Raw genomic sequence first — 13,623 nt, 5'->3', positions numbered from 1 at the left:
GGAAAGCCCGAGGGAGATGCTGATCCCAGCACAGCCCAGGAGACCGCGGCAGGGCAGCGTGGAGATGGGGCAGGGTGCGTTCAGAGAGGTGTGGGGCTGGCACGGCCGTGGGGAGGTTGTGTGGGGTGCTGGCTGCTGGACCTTCCTTCTGCTGGCAGGGGGATGGGGTAGAGGGGGAGAGGGCTGACAAGGAGTGAGGGACAGCACTGCCTAGCACTGGAAACCTGTCTACAGGGTACAGGCTCCACCTTCCGGGTTGGTGGGTGTTGTGGTGATTGCGGGTGGTGCAGAAGGATGGACAGGCACTGAGGTGGTGAGTCCAGACTGGGATGGAGAGGTATCCCTGGCAGTCCCACAGTGGCTGTCCCTACTACATCCTGCCCACTTGCCCTAGGTTCCAGGTGGCTCTAATGACACTTCATTCCCGTGCAGACTGGGTCTGTCCCACAGCCTCCCCTGGGTATGGATGAAGTAGTGAGGAGAGAGATGTCATCCTTCCGGTGGAGGGCACTGGGGTGACCAAACCTTGCTCCTAGAGAAGCACATGGTGCCCCCTAGCCCTGCCTGCCCTTTAACAGTGGGTGCAGTAAGCACCCCCAGTCCCTGCCTGCCCTCCCTACACCAGAGTTTTCAGCTCCGACTGGGGACACAATGGATTTATTGGGCTGTGTCCCCAACCAGGAGAGGTACATCCAGTGAAGAGACAAAAACACACCTGCCATCGGCCACACTCCCGCTCCCTCACTTCATCCTGGACAACAATCACCATCAAAGCTGTGCTTTAAAATAATCTTTAAATAATTTCTGCTTTTTGTTAAAAAAAAAAAAAAAAATCACCCCCCCCCCCAACCAAACGATTTCCCACCCCCTCCCTGCCCTTCCATCTCACCCTGCACGCGCCCACACTGCCTCCCATCTATGGTACATACAAAGAGCAGATAAATAAATAGAGACGCGTGATGCTACAGGGGGACGTGGGTCACTGCCTCCCTCAGCCCCCTCCCCTCCACTGATGTGCAGCTAGGGAAGGCTGAAGCTCTAGCTAGGGTTTGGAGTGGGGGAGCTGTGGCTGCAGCTCTGATAGGACTTTCCCTAGGTCCCAGGAGTGGGTGAGCAGCAATGAATTACCCTGAGGGTTTGGGGTGCTGGGGGCTTGGGGAGGTCAGGCCAGCCAGGGTCTGAAGCTTGAGGAGTTTTTTTCGCTTTGGGGTGGGGAAAGGCTTTTGGGCTGAGCCAGTTCAAGGCCAGATGCTGGGAAGGTTTTCTCCTCTGCCTCTTTCTTCAGGCTCCAGCAGGCTGGGGTTGCAGCCCCGACTCTCCCCACCCCTGCTCTTACCAGTGTGTCTATTCCTGGCTGGCATTTGCACCCTTCTGCCCATGTGTCTGCCTCCACAGCCCCCCTTGCCAGCCAGAGCACCCCATGCTGTCACAGCAGCCCCACAGGATGCCCAGCAGGGTGGCTCTGGTGCTGGCTTTGGGCAGAGCTCAGCACCTCACTCCCCAGTCTATCACTCCAGTGGAACTTGTGTCACAAAGTCGGAGGTCTCATGCCAGAGCTGTGCCAGACCCCCCACCCCTGCTTGTTTTGGGTGCCCCTGCACTGGGCTAAGGACAAGGCACAGTCCCAGTACCTGAGTCACCCTCCTTCCAGCTGCCACATCCCAGGGCTGGAAATAGCATTGCCTGCCTTCCCACCCAGGCTTCCTAACAAAGGGCCCTGAGCCCCTCTCCCAAAATTTCCCCACTGGGTGCAGACAGGCTGGGAACCTCGGTGGAGCAGCCAGGGCTCTCTGCTCTCCCCCCTCCCATTCAGACTCCATCAGCTAATTCGGCACACACACACACACATTGCACACACACACACATAGCAGCATGTGGATCCAGCCAGGGGCAGCCCCTGTCCCGGGGGAAAACCCTTCATGCCTCCCTCCTGTCCCCAGGTACAGGGGGTGAGGAGGGGGTGGTCAACATGGAGGAGGCACACCATGGAGCTTCAGTGGCCCCCAACCAGAGGTGGCTGTACCCCAAGCAGGCAGGGCTGGAGGCAGCTCCCCATGGGCACCCAGCTTTGGGAGGGGCTGCTGGCCCCCAGTGTGTCACCCTGCAGCCACCGCCTCCACCAGCTGTGCTGGCTGGGCTGCGGTGCACCCTCAGCTCTCCGCCTGGGATATCCCCAGTGGGTGGAAGCTGTCAGGGGGCAGGAGCAGCCTGCCCAGGCGGTAGAGCAGCCCTGAGTACCAGTGCACACCATCCCCCTGCACCCCTGGCCACCCCAGCAGGCTGTGGTAGAGCCGGAGTGGCCAGAAGGCCAGCTGTGCCAGCTGCTGCTCCTGCACCAGAGCGAAGCACGAGGCCACCACGCCGTCCACCACCAGCGTCCCGTGCCGTGTCAGCGGGGCATAGGCTCCCACGTCCCTGCGGTGCCACACCCGCACCACTTCAGCGGGCTGCAGGCTGCCCCCCGCGGCCACCACCAGCACGAAGTGTCCCGGCTGCACCAGGCTGGCAAAGATGGGACGGAAGCGGGCGGTGGGCGCCGAGGCGTTCTCTGCCACAAAGAGCAGATGGGTGGGCGTCAGCACCAGGCGCCGCGGCGGCTCCTGGGTCTCGATGACGTGGAAGGTGGTGAGGGCACGGGGCTCCTTGTCCAGGAAAGCCAAGAAGTCACTGTAGGTGGGCCTGCCTGCCCCGTCCATTGCCAGCACTCGCTGGCCCGGGCGCAGTGCCCACAGAGGCGTCTGGGCACCATCCTCCAGCGTTGCCAGGGCCCGCCCGGGAAAGCAGCCCCCCGTCTTCGCAGCGGCTGAGTGCTCTGCACAGGGAGAGAGAGACACCAGGGTTACCCATCAGCCACACCCTCAGCACCACGTTTCCACTGTGCATAACCCTGCAGGCATAACCCTGCCCTGGCATCACCAATGTGAGCTTGTGCCCTACACACCCGCGGCCACCAATGTCCCCGTGGCACCTCATCCCCCAGCCACCATGTCACTTGAGGTGGCACCTGGGGACTCCAGCATTGTCCCAGGGCATTGAGCCTGCTGTACAGAGCCAGGTCCCAAGCCCAAAGTAGGCAGAGGGAGAGGGACACAACCACAGCCTGAAATGTGCAAAGCACTACCAGGGGACACCTGAAGCTTGAAAAAGCAAGAGGCAGGGCCCTGAGAGGACGGCAGGCTGAGGAGCAGAGTGCCTGGTCTCACCCTGCACAGCATCCCTGTTCCCTGCAGTGCTGGTACTGCTTGGGAGGATGCTGCGCCCTTTCCCAGCACTGCAGCGCCCCTCCACCACTCGCGGCAGTCCTGCTCCCTTCTCCCACCTGCTCACCCCTGCACCACTGATGCCAGCCAGCTCCTGCTTCTCTGGGTTGTAGGGAGGTGGAGGTGTCACAACCTGTGGCCATCATCATGCAAAAGCTACCAGCCTCCTGGGTAGGGCTTCCCTAGGGATTGCCACAGGGTAAAGGCCCCAAACTTTCTGTGCTTTCTCCTGGGATGGTGGCACAAAGCTCCTGCCCCTCCCCAGATGAAGTGTCACCAGAGGCCCATTCTGGCACTTAGCAGGGGAACCCTGGCTTCCCAAGGAATGGTGGTTAGCTACACCAGCAGCAGTGTTCCCCCAAGTCCCAGCACCTCCCAAGTTAGCGTCTATATGATGTGTCCCACCCTCTGCCAGTGGCATCTCACCTCAGAGTCCTGCTCCTAGCTCTGCACAGTTCCATCCTTGCGCTCTAAGCCACCTCTCAGGGCCCTCTCCCAGCTCTCTCATCTAATCCCTGAATGTGCCCTCCCAGATGGCACTGCCCCCATCACTCCCCAGGTTTTGGCAGAGCCAAATCCCAGCCCCCAAGCCCATGAAGAGAGGCATCCATCTCTGGGACAGAATCCTTTTATTGCTCAGAAGAGGTGCAGTGTCTGCCCTGTCCTTGCCCCGGAGGCCAGGTCCCAAATCCTGCACCCTGCATCCCCTGGCAGGCAGCAGAGCAGGAGGGTGAGAGGGGTGCCTGGCAGAAGTGGATGGCATAGGTGCTGGGCATGGAGGGGTCGGTGGGTGCAGGGAAGGACCCGAGGAGACACAATACATACAACAGGCCATGTGGCCATCCATACAAAAATAAAAGCCATTTACTAAGAGGCAGGAGCAGCCCGGCTGCCCTCTGTACACAGTTCTGAGGGGATCAGGATGTGTATCCCACAGCCTCCACCACACACTCTTGGGTTGCCCATGGCCTTGGGGAAAAATATGGGGGACCCAGAGGCCTGAGGAGTGCTGCAGAGTAAGGGGAATATGACCAGCCTCTAGAAGCCCTTCAGGGCCTCAGGGCCCCAGTCTGCTGCTTGGGTTATGGCATCCCTTTTCAGTTGGTCCAAGGGGAGCATTCAAAAGCCTCTGTCTTTCTCCAGGGGCACAGCCCCACTCCTCTGGCCAGCCTCATAGCTGTGGGGTCATGGTTGTTGCTTCGGAGCCTGGCCCCACTCCTGCTGCCAGCCCCACAGGGTGCCCGGGGGCACGGGAGTCCTGGTCCTCCGGCCACGTTTTGTCCCTCTTCTCCGGGGGTGCATGGCTCCCTCTGTGCGGCGCGGCGGCCCCGCTTCCATCGCCGGCCGGCGTGGTGCCCGTCCTGGCATCAGCACGGGGAGCGGGTCAGCGCGGGGGGCCGGGCTGCCGTCTGGGGGTGTCGAGCCGCTGGCTGCGGGCTAGGGCGGTAGGACAGGCACAGTGCCGTGGAGCTGAGCCGAGCCCGAGGACGAGAGGCGCGGGGCAGCACAGGCATACCGGCACCGCCGCGCACGGCGTGTGCGAGGGCACGGCGTGCGGGCACGGCTGTGCGGGCACGGCTGTGCGGGCACGGCCCTGCTGCTCGGGGTGCGGGTGCCAGCAGCCGCCAGGCTCCCTCCGAGCCCTCCCCGGCTGTCGCGGCGCGGGCAGAGCGCGGCCCCTCCCGGCGGCGGCGGCGGCCGGAGCCGAGCGCGGGGCGCTGCTGCCCTCTGCAGCCGGCAGCCAGCGCGGAGCCCAGCCCGGGCACGGCTGCTCCTCCCGGCGGGGCTTGCAGCCCACGCAATCCCCTCCGCACCACGGGCAGGGCCTGAGAGCAGCTCTCGCCCCGTCCTCCACCCTGCCGCCCCCTCTGCAGCGCACCGCGCAGGAGGAAGCGAACACCAGCAGCGACGACAGCGCCCCGGAAAGCACCACCCAGCTCTGCTCCCCTCTGCAGATGGTGCTGCACAGCCAAGAGCCGATCCCAGGGTACGCCTGGCCTGTCCCTGTCTGGATGGCCCTGACCCCATCCCTGGCTAGGCAGGGATGGACAGATGCTGCTGTGACAGCAGAAGCTCAAAAGCAGCCAGCAGTGGAGAGGGACAGGGCTGGATGAGGCTGAGCATGGGCACTAAGGGACTGCAAGGGCAGAGGCAAGGGAGACAGGGGCCATGGACATACTGGGGGCTCAGGCTGGGGAAGAAAGGGATGTGGGATGAGAAAAGGAAGAGGGTAGAGATGTGGGTCAAGATGTAGGTCTATGGGAGCCAGATGGGGAATTTGCCCCATTTACTGGCTGGCCACAGGTGTGTGACTCACTCCCCACCTGACTGTCTGCCCCAGATAGGGAAATCAAGATGCAAAAGCTGGCACCCCCTGCAGGAGCACCCCACCCAGCCAGCCAGGCTCCCCAGGTTCTCTGGGTATGCTGCAGGAGGGGGTCCGGCCCCCAGCTCCGCTCACTGCCCCCAGCCCAGACTTACCTGACTTGACAGAGCAGTGGATGTGTGCCTTGGACTCGTAGTAGACCCAGTCGAAGCCAGCCTCCACGGCCAGGCGAGCCAGCATGCCGTACTTGTTGCGGTCCCTGTCCGAGGTTGTGATGTCCACAGCTCGGCCCTCGTAATGCAGCGACTCTTCCGAGTGGTGCCCGTCCTCATCCCAGCCCTCCGTCACTCTCAGCTTCACGCCTGGCCACTGATTCATGACAGAAATGGCCAGCGAGTTCAGGCGGTCCTTGCAGCGCTGTAGGGCAGAGGGACAGAGTCAGCAAAAGCTTTTTGGAGGGAGGAATTGGCTGCCTGCTTGGCAGGCTGCATCCCACCGTGCTTCCATTAATCCTCCCTGGGCCCTCAGCTCCTGGGGGCTGGTCCAGCACAGGAAGATCTGAGAACATGAAGTGCCTTGTCTACCCCACGCTCTCCAAACTCCCTGCAGAACCTGACACCCCACTGCTGGGCAGAAGAGAGTGCACCCTACAGGGCACCCTTCTCCTCCCTCTCTCCCCCCATCCCAGGCTCATTTGAGAGCCTGTTGGGCAACAGAGCCTGGGCTGAGCTGAAACACCCTCTCTGCTCAGCTGCCCCGTGCTAACTGCACCCCAGCAGTTCCCATCTGACAGGAGGAGGATACAGGAGCTTCAATCCTGCTGCTTCCTGGCTGGGAGGAGGTCCCAGGGACCCTAGGGCTGTTTCCAGGCACAAATTAAACAACCTGCCCTGTCCTCAACACAGCTCTGCTTGGTATGGCTGCTCAAGTGTGTGTAACAAGGACACAGTACTGGGCAGCCCCATGGCATCAGCCAGTCTCTGCTCCTGTGGGAAGTGCCAAACCTGCCCCAGAGCTCTGTTGTGCTGGAACAGAAAGAATTGGAGCGAAGCCCCCTTCGCCTCTCTGCACCACAAGGGCTGAAAATCCTGGGCCGAGGAACAGCAGCAGATCTTAAAGGCCCCAGACCCTGTGGCCACAGAGGTCACACATGCAAGTAGGTGCCCATGGCAGTCCTCCCCAGCAAGCAGAGGGATGCCAGCCCCAAACGCCGGTTTCGCAGTCCTCCCAGCCTTACCCTGCCCTGCCCCACATCCCCCAGCCACAGCTGAAGGTCAGGGAAAGATCAAAACTCTGTGTGCTTGACTTGCAAAAGTACAGCCCCAGCTTCTGGTCCTTTGCTAAAGGGATGGAGGAGAGATAGAAAATGTGTAAGAAAAGGAATATGGGAGGTTCTACAGAAAACCAGGTGAACAGACTAGTGCTGTGCAGCCCAGAAAGGAGATTCTGTGAGAGCCTGAAAAATTGTAGAATTGAGTGAGTTGGAAGGGACCCATATGATCAAACTCCTGGCCCCGCACAGCACACCCTAAGAACCACAACAAGTGAAACTGTATAAAACTTAAGGCAATTTAAAAGAGACAAGCTGAGATTGGGGTGTTTTTACCACTGGCTCTAAAGGCTGAGGTTCACACCTACAGGTACAGCTGGTTCTGAGGCAGCCAGCTGGATCAGGAGTCCCATTGTCACCACCCAGTGCTTGCTGGGTGGGAGAGCTCTGTCTCCACAGAAGTAAAAGACTCCTTCCTGCCATTCCCCAGGAAACAAGGAGTCCCATAAAATCAGGGCAGAGGACAGAGCATTCATGGTCAGACACAAAGCCAGTCCTGGGAAGCATTAAATGAAATGACTGGACAACAGCTTAAAACACAGCCACTGCTGGGGACGTATCTGCGTGATGCCCCAGCTCATTACTGGAGCTCCCCACCGTAGCATGCCATAGGTCCTGAGACAATTACAGCAAGCATGAGCCAGGGCTTTAAAACCTGATGCTGGCTACATACCCAGGCTCAGAAATGCCCCAACACTGCTTCTGCAGGGGCTGAAAATGTAGGTCCTCACCCTGTCCCCAAGCACCTGCTCCCGTCCTAGGAAGGTGGGCGCTGCTGCTCTTGAGGAAACCTGCTCTCCCTTGGCAGGGTCCAGGCCCAGGGAAGGGCAGTGCCAGGCAGGCCTTTGCCCCACATAAGGCCTGCCGTCATCCCACAGCTCTCTGGGCGTGGGGAGATAAGCCAGGAAGGTGCTGGACAAACAGTTTGCTAGGTGAGGGGAGGAGGAATAGGGAGGAGAGTGACTTTTGTCCCCGTCCAGCACCACGGCGGTGCCACTTGGCACATGTGACAAGTTGTTCCCAAGGTCCCTGGCTCTACCGGGACCCTGCAGCAAGGGAATTCAGCACTGGAAGTGAGGAGGGAATCCCTGGAGCCCCCCTGCATCCCCCCCAGCCATCACTCCAGGCATTCCTTTAGCACTACCATGCCAGGACCCTGCTCTGGGCACCCCTCCGGCCCTCACTGCCAGCTTTTCTGTCCTCCAGGGGCACCCTGCGCGCACAAAAACAACGAGACTGTGCCAGCCTTTTCCCCCAGGCAGGGACAGCGTCAGGCAGAGCCCGGGAGCGCCCTGTCCCAGCTCTGCCGGTGCCATCGGTGGCCAGCAGGTGTCAGAGCGCGGGAGGGACCGGCGGGGACCGCAGGGAGCAGGGACCGATGGACAAGAACCGGGCAGGCACAGGCGGGGCGGGGAGGAAGCAGGTACTGACGGGGGGGAATGGTGAGCAGGGCACTAGCGGACCAGGAACAACCACGGATCGGCAGGGAAGAAGCCACTAGGAGGAGGAAACAGGCAGGGGTGAGCGAAAATAAATAGGGAGCAAGCAGTGATAGGCAAGGCTGAGGAGGTGGGGATGGGCAGGGAGCAGGAACAGGCGGCAGAGAGAAGACAGAGATAGACAGGGATGGGTAAGGAGCAGGCAGCAGTGGTCAGGGAGCACACAGGAGCTGCAGTAAGTAGGTAGAGATGGGCAGTGCCTGCCCAGGGGCTCTGCTGCCTGTACAAACAGGTAGGCAGGGACCAGAAAATTCATAAACCCCCTGTCCACGGGGTCTGTGCTTGAGGGTGATTGTAGGGAGGGCACAGCTTGTCCCTGTAGTAGTGCAGATGACCAGGCACCCCCAGCTCACATGCAGAATGGGGCCCCATAAAGCTGGTGGCTCTGCTGTCCCATGCACCTCATGGTGAAGATCATGGGGATGCTGGGCTGAGAAAAGAAGTTCTACCCACCTTCTCCCCAACCTCTGAATCTCCCTTTTTGTGTCCCTGCCAGGGACAGAACCATGCCCTGTGGGACAAGCCAAACCGCTTTAGGGAAGGCAGCAGGACAGAGCTCCAAGATGGGGTGCAATCAGCAGGGACCCCAGGGTCATCTCAGGGGAAGTATGAAAGACACTTAGGTGTGACCACAGTCTCAGCAGAGGTGTCATGAATGGAGTGTGCTTGGCCACAGCTACTCCCATGCCCAGAGCCTGTCCAGGAGAAGAGGGGTCTTACTAGCATCTCCTCCTGACGGGAGGTTTCCCCCAAAGGAAGCCAAAAGTCCTACCCCAAAGTCTTCATGAAAGATTCCTCATCACTGCAAGGATGGTCTCCATGTCAGTTGGACAAGCAGTGGCTGCAAGGGATGGTGGTTGGGGTAGGGAGAGGCTGGGTTTGGGACTCCATGGGGGCAGGGGACCCACGGCATTCCTGGGCCAGGCTGCTGGGGAGAGGTGAGGCGGGTTCTGCCTCCAGCCTTATCTCAGCACCTCCGAGTGGGACCAGTGAGAGCAAACACACTGGAATTCTTGAGGAAGATGAAACGATAAAGGAAAGGCAGGCAGAGAGCAGCACTACCCACTCCTCTAAGCAGGCGACATCTTCCGGCTGCCTGGGACACCCAGACCCTTGGACTTGGGGAAAGAAAACAGGTTTGAAGTGAGTCAACAGCAGTAAAAGCCAGTGCTCTGGGGGAAGGGACAAGGAGTTGGGTCAATGGCCTTTCCCAACCCATAGCAACACAGGACTTGGTGCCAGAGCTAGAGTTCCCATATCTGGGGGGATCTCCCCCAGCCAGGGGCCACAGAAAAATCCCAGAGGGCTGTGGGATGGCAGCAAGCTACCAGAAATCATGCCACCTCCATAGCAAGAGGAAGAATTCCTTGCAGAGCTGCCCAAGGCACAGTGGTACCCATCTGTGCATGGATGTGTGGTGGCCGGGGACCCTACTGGAGTAAGAACCCTCATTTGTGCAACCCAAGAAGACCAAGATGCTTCTAGGTGCTCTGCCAACAAGGCAGTGGTACAGCATGAAATGTTAGGCTGGCACACCAAGATCTCCCTCTCCCAGGTGTGCTGAGGGGCACTGCCTGGGTTACAGAAGGTGGAGGGAGCACTCTCAGGAGAAAACACAGCAAGAAGCATTCTCCTGCCTCCAATGATGTCATCCACTTCCCCGATGTATGGATCAGAGGAGCTCACTGCTTCCTCAAATATCCCTGAAGCTGTTCCCCAGGGGAGGCAGGTTACAGCCCAGCCCCAGGGCTCCAGTCACCAGCAACCACAACTTGTGCAACTCCCCAAGCTTGCTGCCTTGCAGGGGATCCTGCTCCCTCTACTACAGTCCCCAGCCTGAAAACCAACCTGGACTATGGTCCCTGCCCTGAGGGACCTGCTCTCAGGGCACACGGGGCTGCAGAGCTGTCAAGCCAGCACCCAAGAAGCTTCTCCTCCCAATGTTAGGAACACCTTGGTCAGACACTATGGCCAGGGCCTTGCTCAGTGCCCACCATCACAGTCCCTCATGTTCACCCACCTGCCAGCCCCTGACCGGGGGTGCAGTGGGCAGAAGGGGCAGCCCAGCTCCCCTCTGCTTCCCCCAGGAGCTCGTTCAGGCTGTAACCCTGCTGAGGCTGGTAGCCAGGTTTCTTAGCAAGGCCGTGCGGCTCCTTATCTGCATTCCTGAAACCCTCAGGCATTCTCCTGGCAATATTAAAACACAGAGTAACCTTCGTCCAGCATCACCCCCCCTCCTCTGCTGTCGTCTGTGTCGTTCACCCCCCCATCCTTCCTGCCAGCCCCGGGTACTTGTGAGCTGACTGCAACAAGGCATTGGCAGTAACAGGCTGTCCCCAGCCCTGAGCACAGCAAGCAGCTCCCCCTGAGCACCCTGCACCATCCCACATGAGACATGCAGGAAGGGGAGCACTGAGGGTTTCAGTGTCAGAGTGGGGACAAGGTCAGCAAGGGCACTCCTGGACACAGCAGCACACCAGGCTCTGGTCTGTCCCTCGGATCCAACGGGCAGGCTACCTGACCTGCCAGCAGGGAGGCAGAGTAGAGGGGCAGGGGCAGGATGGCTGCATGGGCCAGGGTGCTGCTTGAGCAGGGAACAGCGCAGCACAGCCCTGCTGGATCGAGGGGATGTGGGAGGATGCTGCTGGATCGGGGGCAGTGTGGCACAGCTCAGGGGCACAGGGCCGGCTGCTGCCAGCTTGGAGTGCAGGGCTATGCCAGCCTGGGGACCAGTGGGACGAGAGTTGAGGGGCAGCAACGCAGGGTGCTGCCAGCTCGGGAGTCACAAGGGCATTCCTCGGGGTGCAGCAAGACACGGGTGCCACAGGCTCCGAGGAGCAGCGGGGCAGGGTGCTGCCGTCTTGGGGGACAAGGTGCTGCCGGTTCCGGGAGCAGGGTGCTGCCGTCCAAAGGCGCAGCGTGCTGTCCGTCGCGCACAGCGCAGCCGAAGGGACAGAGCGCCCGGCGAAGGGAGATGCATTCGCTGCACGCCGGCAGCCCGGAGCCGGCACCGGGATGCCCGGGGCAGGACGGGGAAGCCGCAGCGCGGGGCCCACACGGTCCCCGGAGAGCGGGTGGCAGGGCGCTCTGAGGCAGCCCCGGTGCCCGCAGATGCCCGGCGCGGGGGTAGAACCGGGCGGCAGCGGTGCCGTACCTGGGTCATGAGCCGGTCGGCGCCAGTGTTCTCCTCGTCCTTGAAGATGATGTCGGGGTTGTAGTTGGGCGTCAGCTCCTTGAAGCGCTCCGAGTTACGCGCGATCTTGCCCTCGTAGCGGCCGCTAGCCCCCAGCGTCTTCTCGGGGACGTTGGGGCTGAACTGCTTGTAGGCGAGTGGGATGAGCTTGCGGGGCGGGCGGCGGCGGCTGCCCACCACCCTGCCCGGCCCGCAGCCGCGCACGGCCGGCGCCAGCAGCAGCGCGCACCCGCTCAGCAGCAGCAGCAGCCGCGCCGGCTTCATGGCGCGCCCGGCGGCCCCGGGGCGGCCCGGGGCACAGGTGGCTCCGGGTCCCCACTAAGCTCGGCCGCCGCTCCCGCCGCCCGGCCCGGGGCTCCCCATGCGGCGCGCAGCCGGCGGGCAGGTGCCGGTGCCGGCGGCGGCGGCGGGGCGCGGCGGCTGCCCGGCGCGGGTGCGCTCCGGCTGCCCGGTGCGGCGAGCTGGCGTCGGCCCGCTCTGAGCTGCCGTGGCCCGGCGGCGGCAATAAATAGCGAAGGGCCGTTTGTTTTGGCAGGCGAGCGGCCGCTTGCGGGGCGCGGGGCGCGGGGCTCGGCGCTGCCGGAGCCCTCCGCGGTTTGCGCCTCGGCGGTCAGCGCGGCAAGGCTGGAGCCGGAGCCGGAGCCGCCGCTGCCTCGGCTCCCTGGGCAGGAGTGAGAGGGGAAATTGAAGAGATCCGGGACCGGGAACCGCCAGGACCGCACCCTGCCGGTGTCCCAGCCTCCCAGCGCCCTCCCTCTCTCGCCTCCTCCCCGTGGAACCTGCCCCGGGCCGCCCGCAGCCTCCTCCCCCCTGCCGAGCCCCGCAGCCCACCCCACCGGGGGTGCCCGCCGCCACCTGCCCCCCGGGGCAGCCCCGCCGCCGCCCCAAGGTGCGCCCGGGCCGCCGCGCACCCTCGGCCCCCCTTGGCGGGGCGTCCTGCGGGGCTCCCTCGCGGCGGAGGGGGCGCGGGGTGGCACCCCCGGGGCTCCGGCCCCCGCCGCGCCGCCTGCTCGCCAGGGGCCCGGGCCTGCGGGCGGGGATCAAACAGAGCAGGGAGGCAGCTGGTTGAAATTTAACCACAATATTCTCGCTCCCCATTGTTTCCAGGGAGGCCCGATATTTCCACAACAGGATTATGGCATCTGATTAACTCGCTGAGACAACAATGAGGGGCTGGGATGGGCTTCCCCTTCTAGCTGCCAAAAGGGGAAAGTAAATATAACACCCTGATTTCAGGAGCGAGGGTTTGAAGGGCCCCCCCCGGTTCTCCCCCAGCTGTGTGCCGGGGAGGGGTCCGGCACGGGACCGCATGAGCACCCTGTGGTTCCCTAGGATCTTCCCAGGTGAGGCAGTGCCTTGGGATGCCCACACACGCACAGACTCTCCCAGGATGTTCCCTCACCAGCTCTTCTGTGAGCGCAGGGCACGGCTCACTCACAGGGATACACAGTGGCCAGGCTGGAATAGCCCGGCCAGACAACCAGCTCTGGCTGCAGGGCTTTGCTGCTCTCAACAGGACCAGGCAGCCTGGGCATGAGGGATGCAGGCTGGGGAGCCAGCATCACCCACAGACTTGGGATGCTGCTGTCTAATGCCCCCAGCAGACCATTCCCTTTGCAGGAGCTGCAAGCAAATTGCAGCTGGCCAGAGGTGTCTCCATCAGGTTTTCATACTCAGTAGCCACGCTCCATCAGGTTTTTGTACTGGTTTTCATACTGCGCACCCAAAAGCAGTGCCCAGGGCCTCTGTGAAGACCTGCCACTGAGCAGGATGGTGAGATACAGCTGTCCCACTGTCCCTGCACATGATGGAGCTGGGGTGTCTGACCAGCAGCCCCAGGCCACCCCACTTCTACACTTCTTTGGCCGATCCTTCCAGTGGAGCATCCGAAGGGCATCGGCAGAGAAAGCAGAGGGAATGCACCACAGCATCATTCTCCACCCCTGCCCTTGGCTTCTCAGTGATGCAGAAGGGACACAACTCTCTGTGCATCACTAGCACAGGAAAAATAGACC

At 61.9% G+C, this 13,623-nt stretch overlaps 1 protein-coding gene across 1 annotated transcript; it reads right to left on the bottom strand.

Annotated features, from left to right (window-relative positions):
- Positions 1-424: 424 nt before the first annotated feature.
- IHH (Indian hedgehog signaling molecule) lies at positions 425-11,872 on the bottom strand. Its single transcript, XM_071434257.1, has 3 exons — positions 11,570-11,872; positions 5,742-6,003; positions 425-2,812 (listed from the first exon to the last, which is right to left on the bottom strand). Exons 1-3 carry the CDS (start codon positions 11,870-11,872, stop codon positions 2,151-2,153), a joined length of 1,227 nt encoding a protein of 408 aa, XP_071290358.1. The 3' UTR covers positions 425-2,150.
- Between the last annotated feature and the right edge of the window lie 1,751 nt (positions 11,873-13,623).

This window comes from Agelaius tricolor, unplaced genomic scaffold (genome assembly GCF_023055355.1).
Source record: "Agelaius tricolor isolate 1412-34295 unplaced genomic scaffold, bAgeTri1.0.p SCAF_10, whole genome shotgun sequence".
Classification (NCBI taxonomy): domain Eukaryota; kingdom Metazoa; phylum Chordata; class Aves; order Passeriformes; family Icteridae; genus Agelaius; species Agelaius tricolor.
Note: the sequence above shows the minus strand (reverse complement) of the source record. Positions and strands in the feature narration are given on the sequence as shown.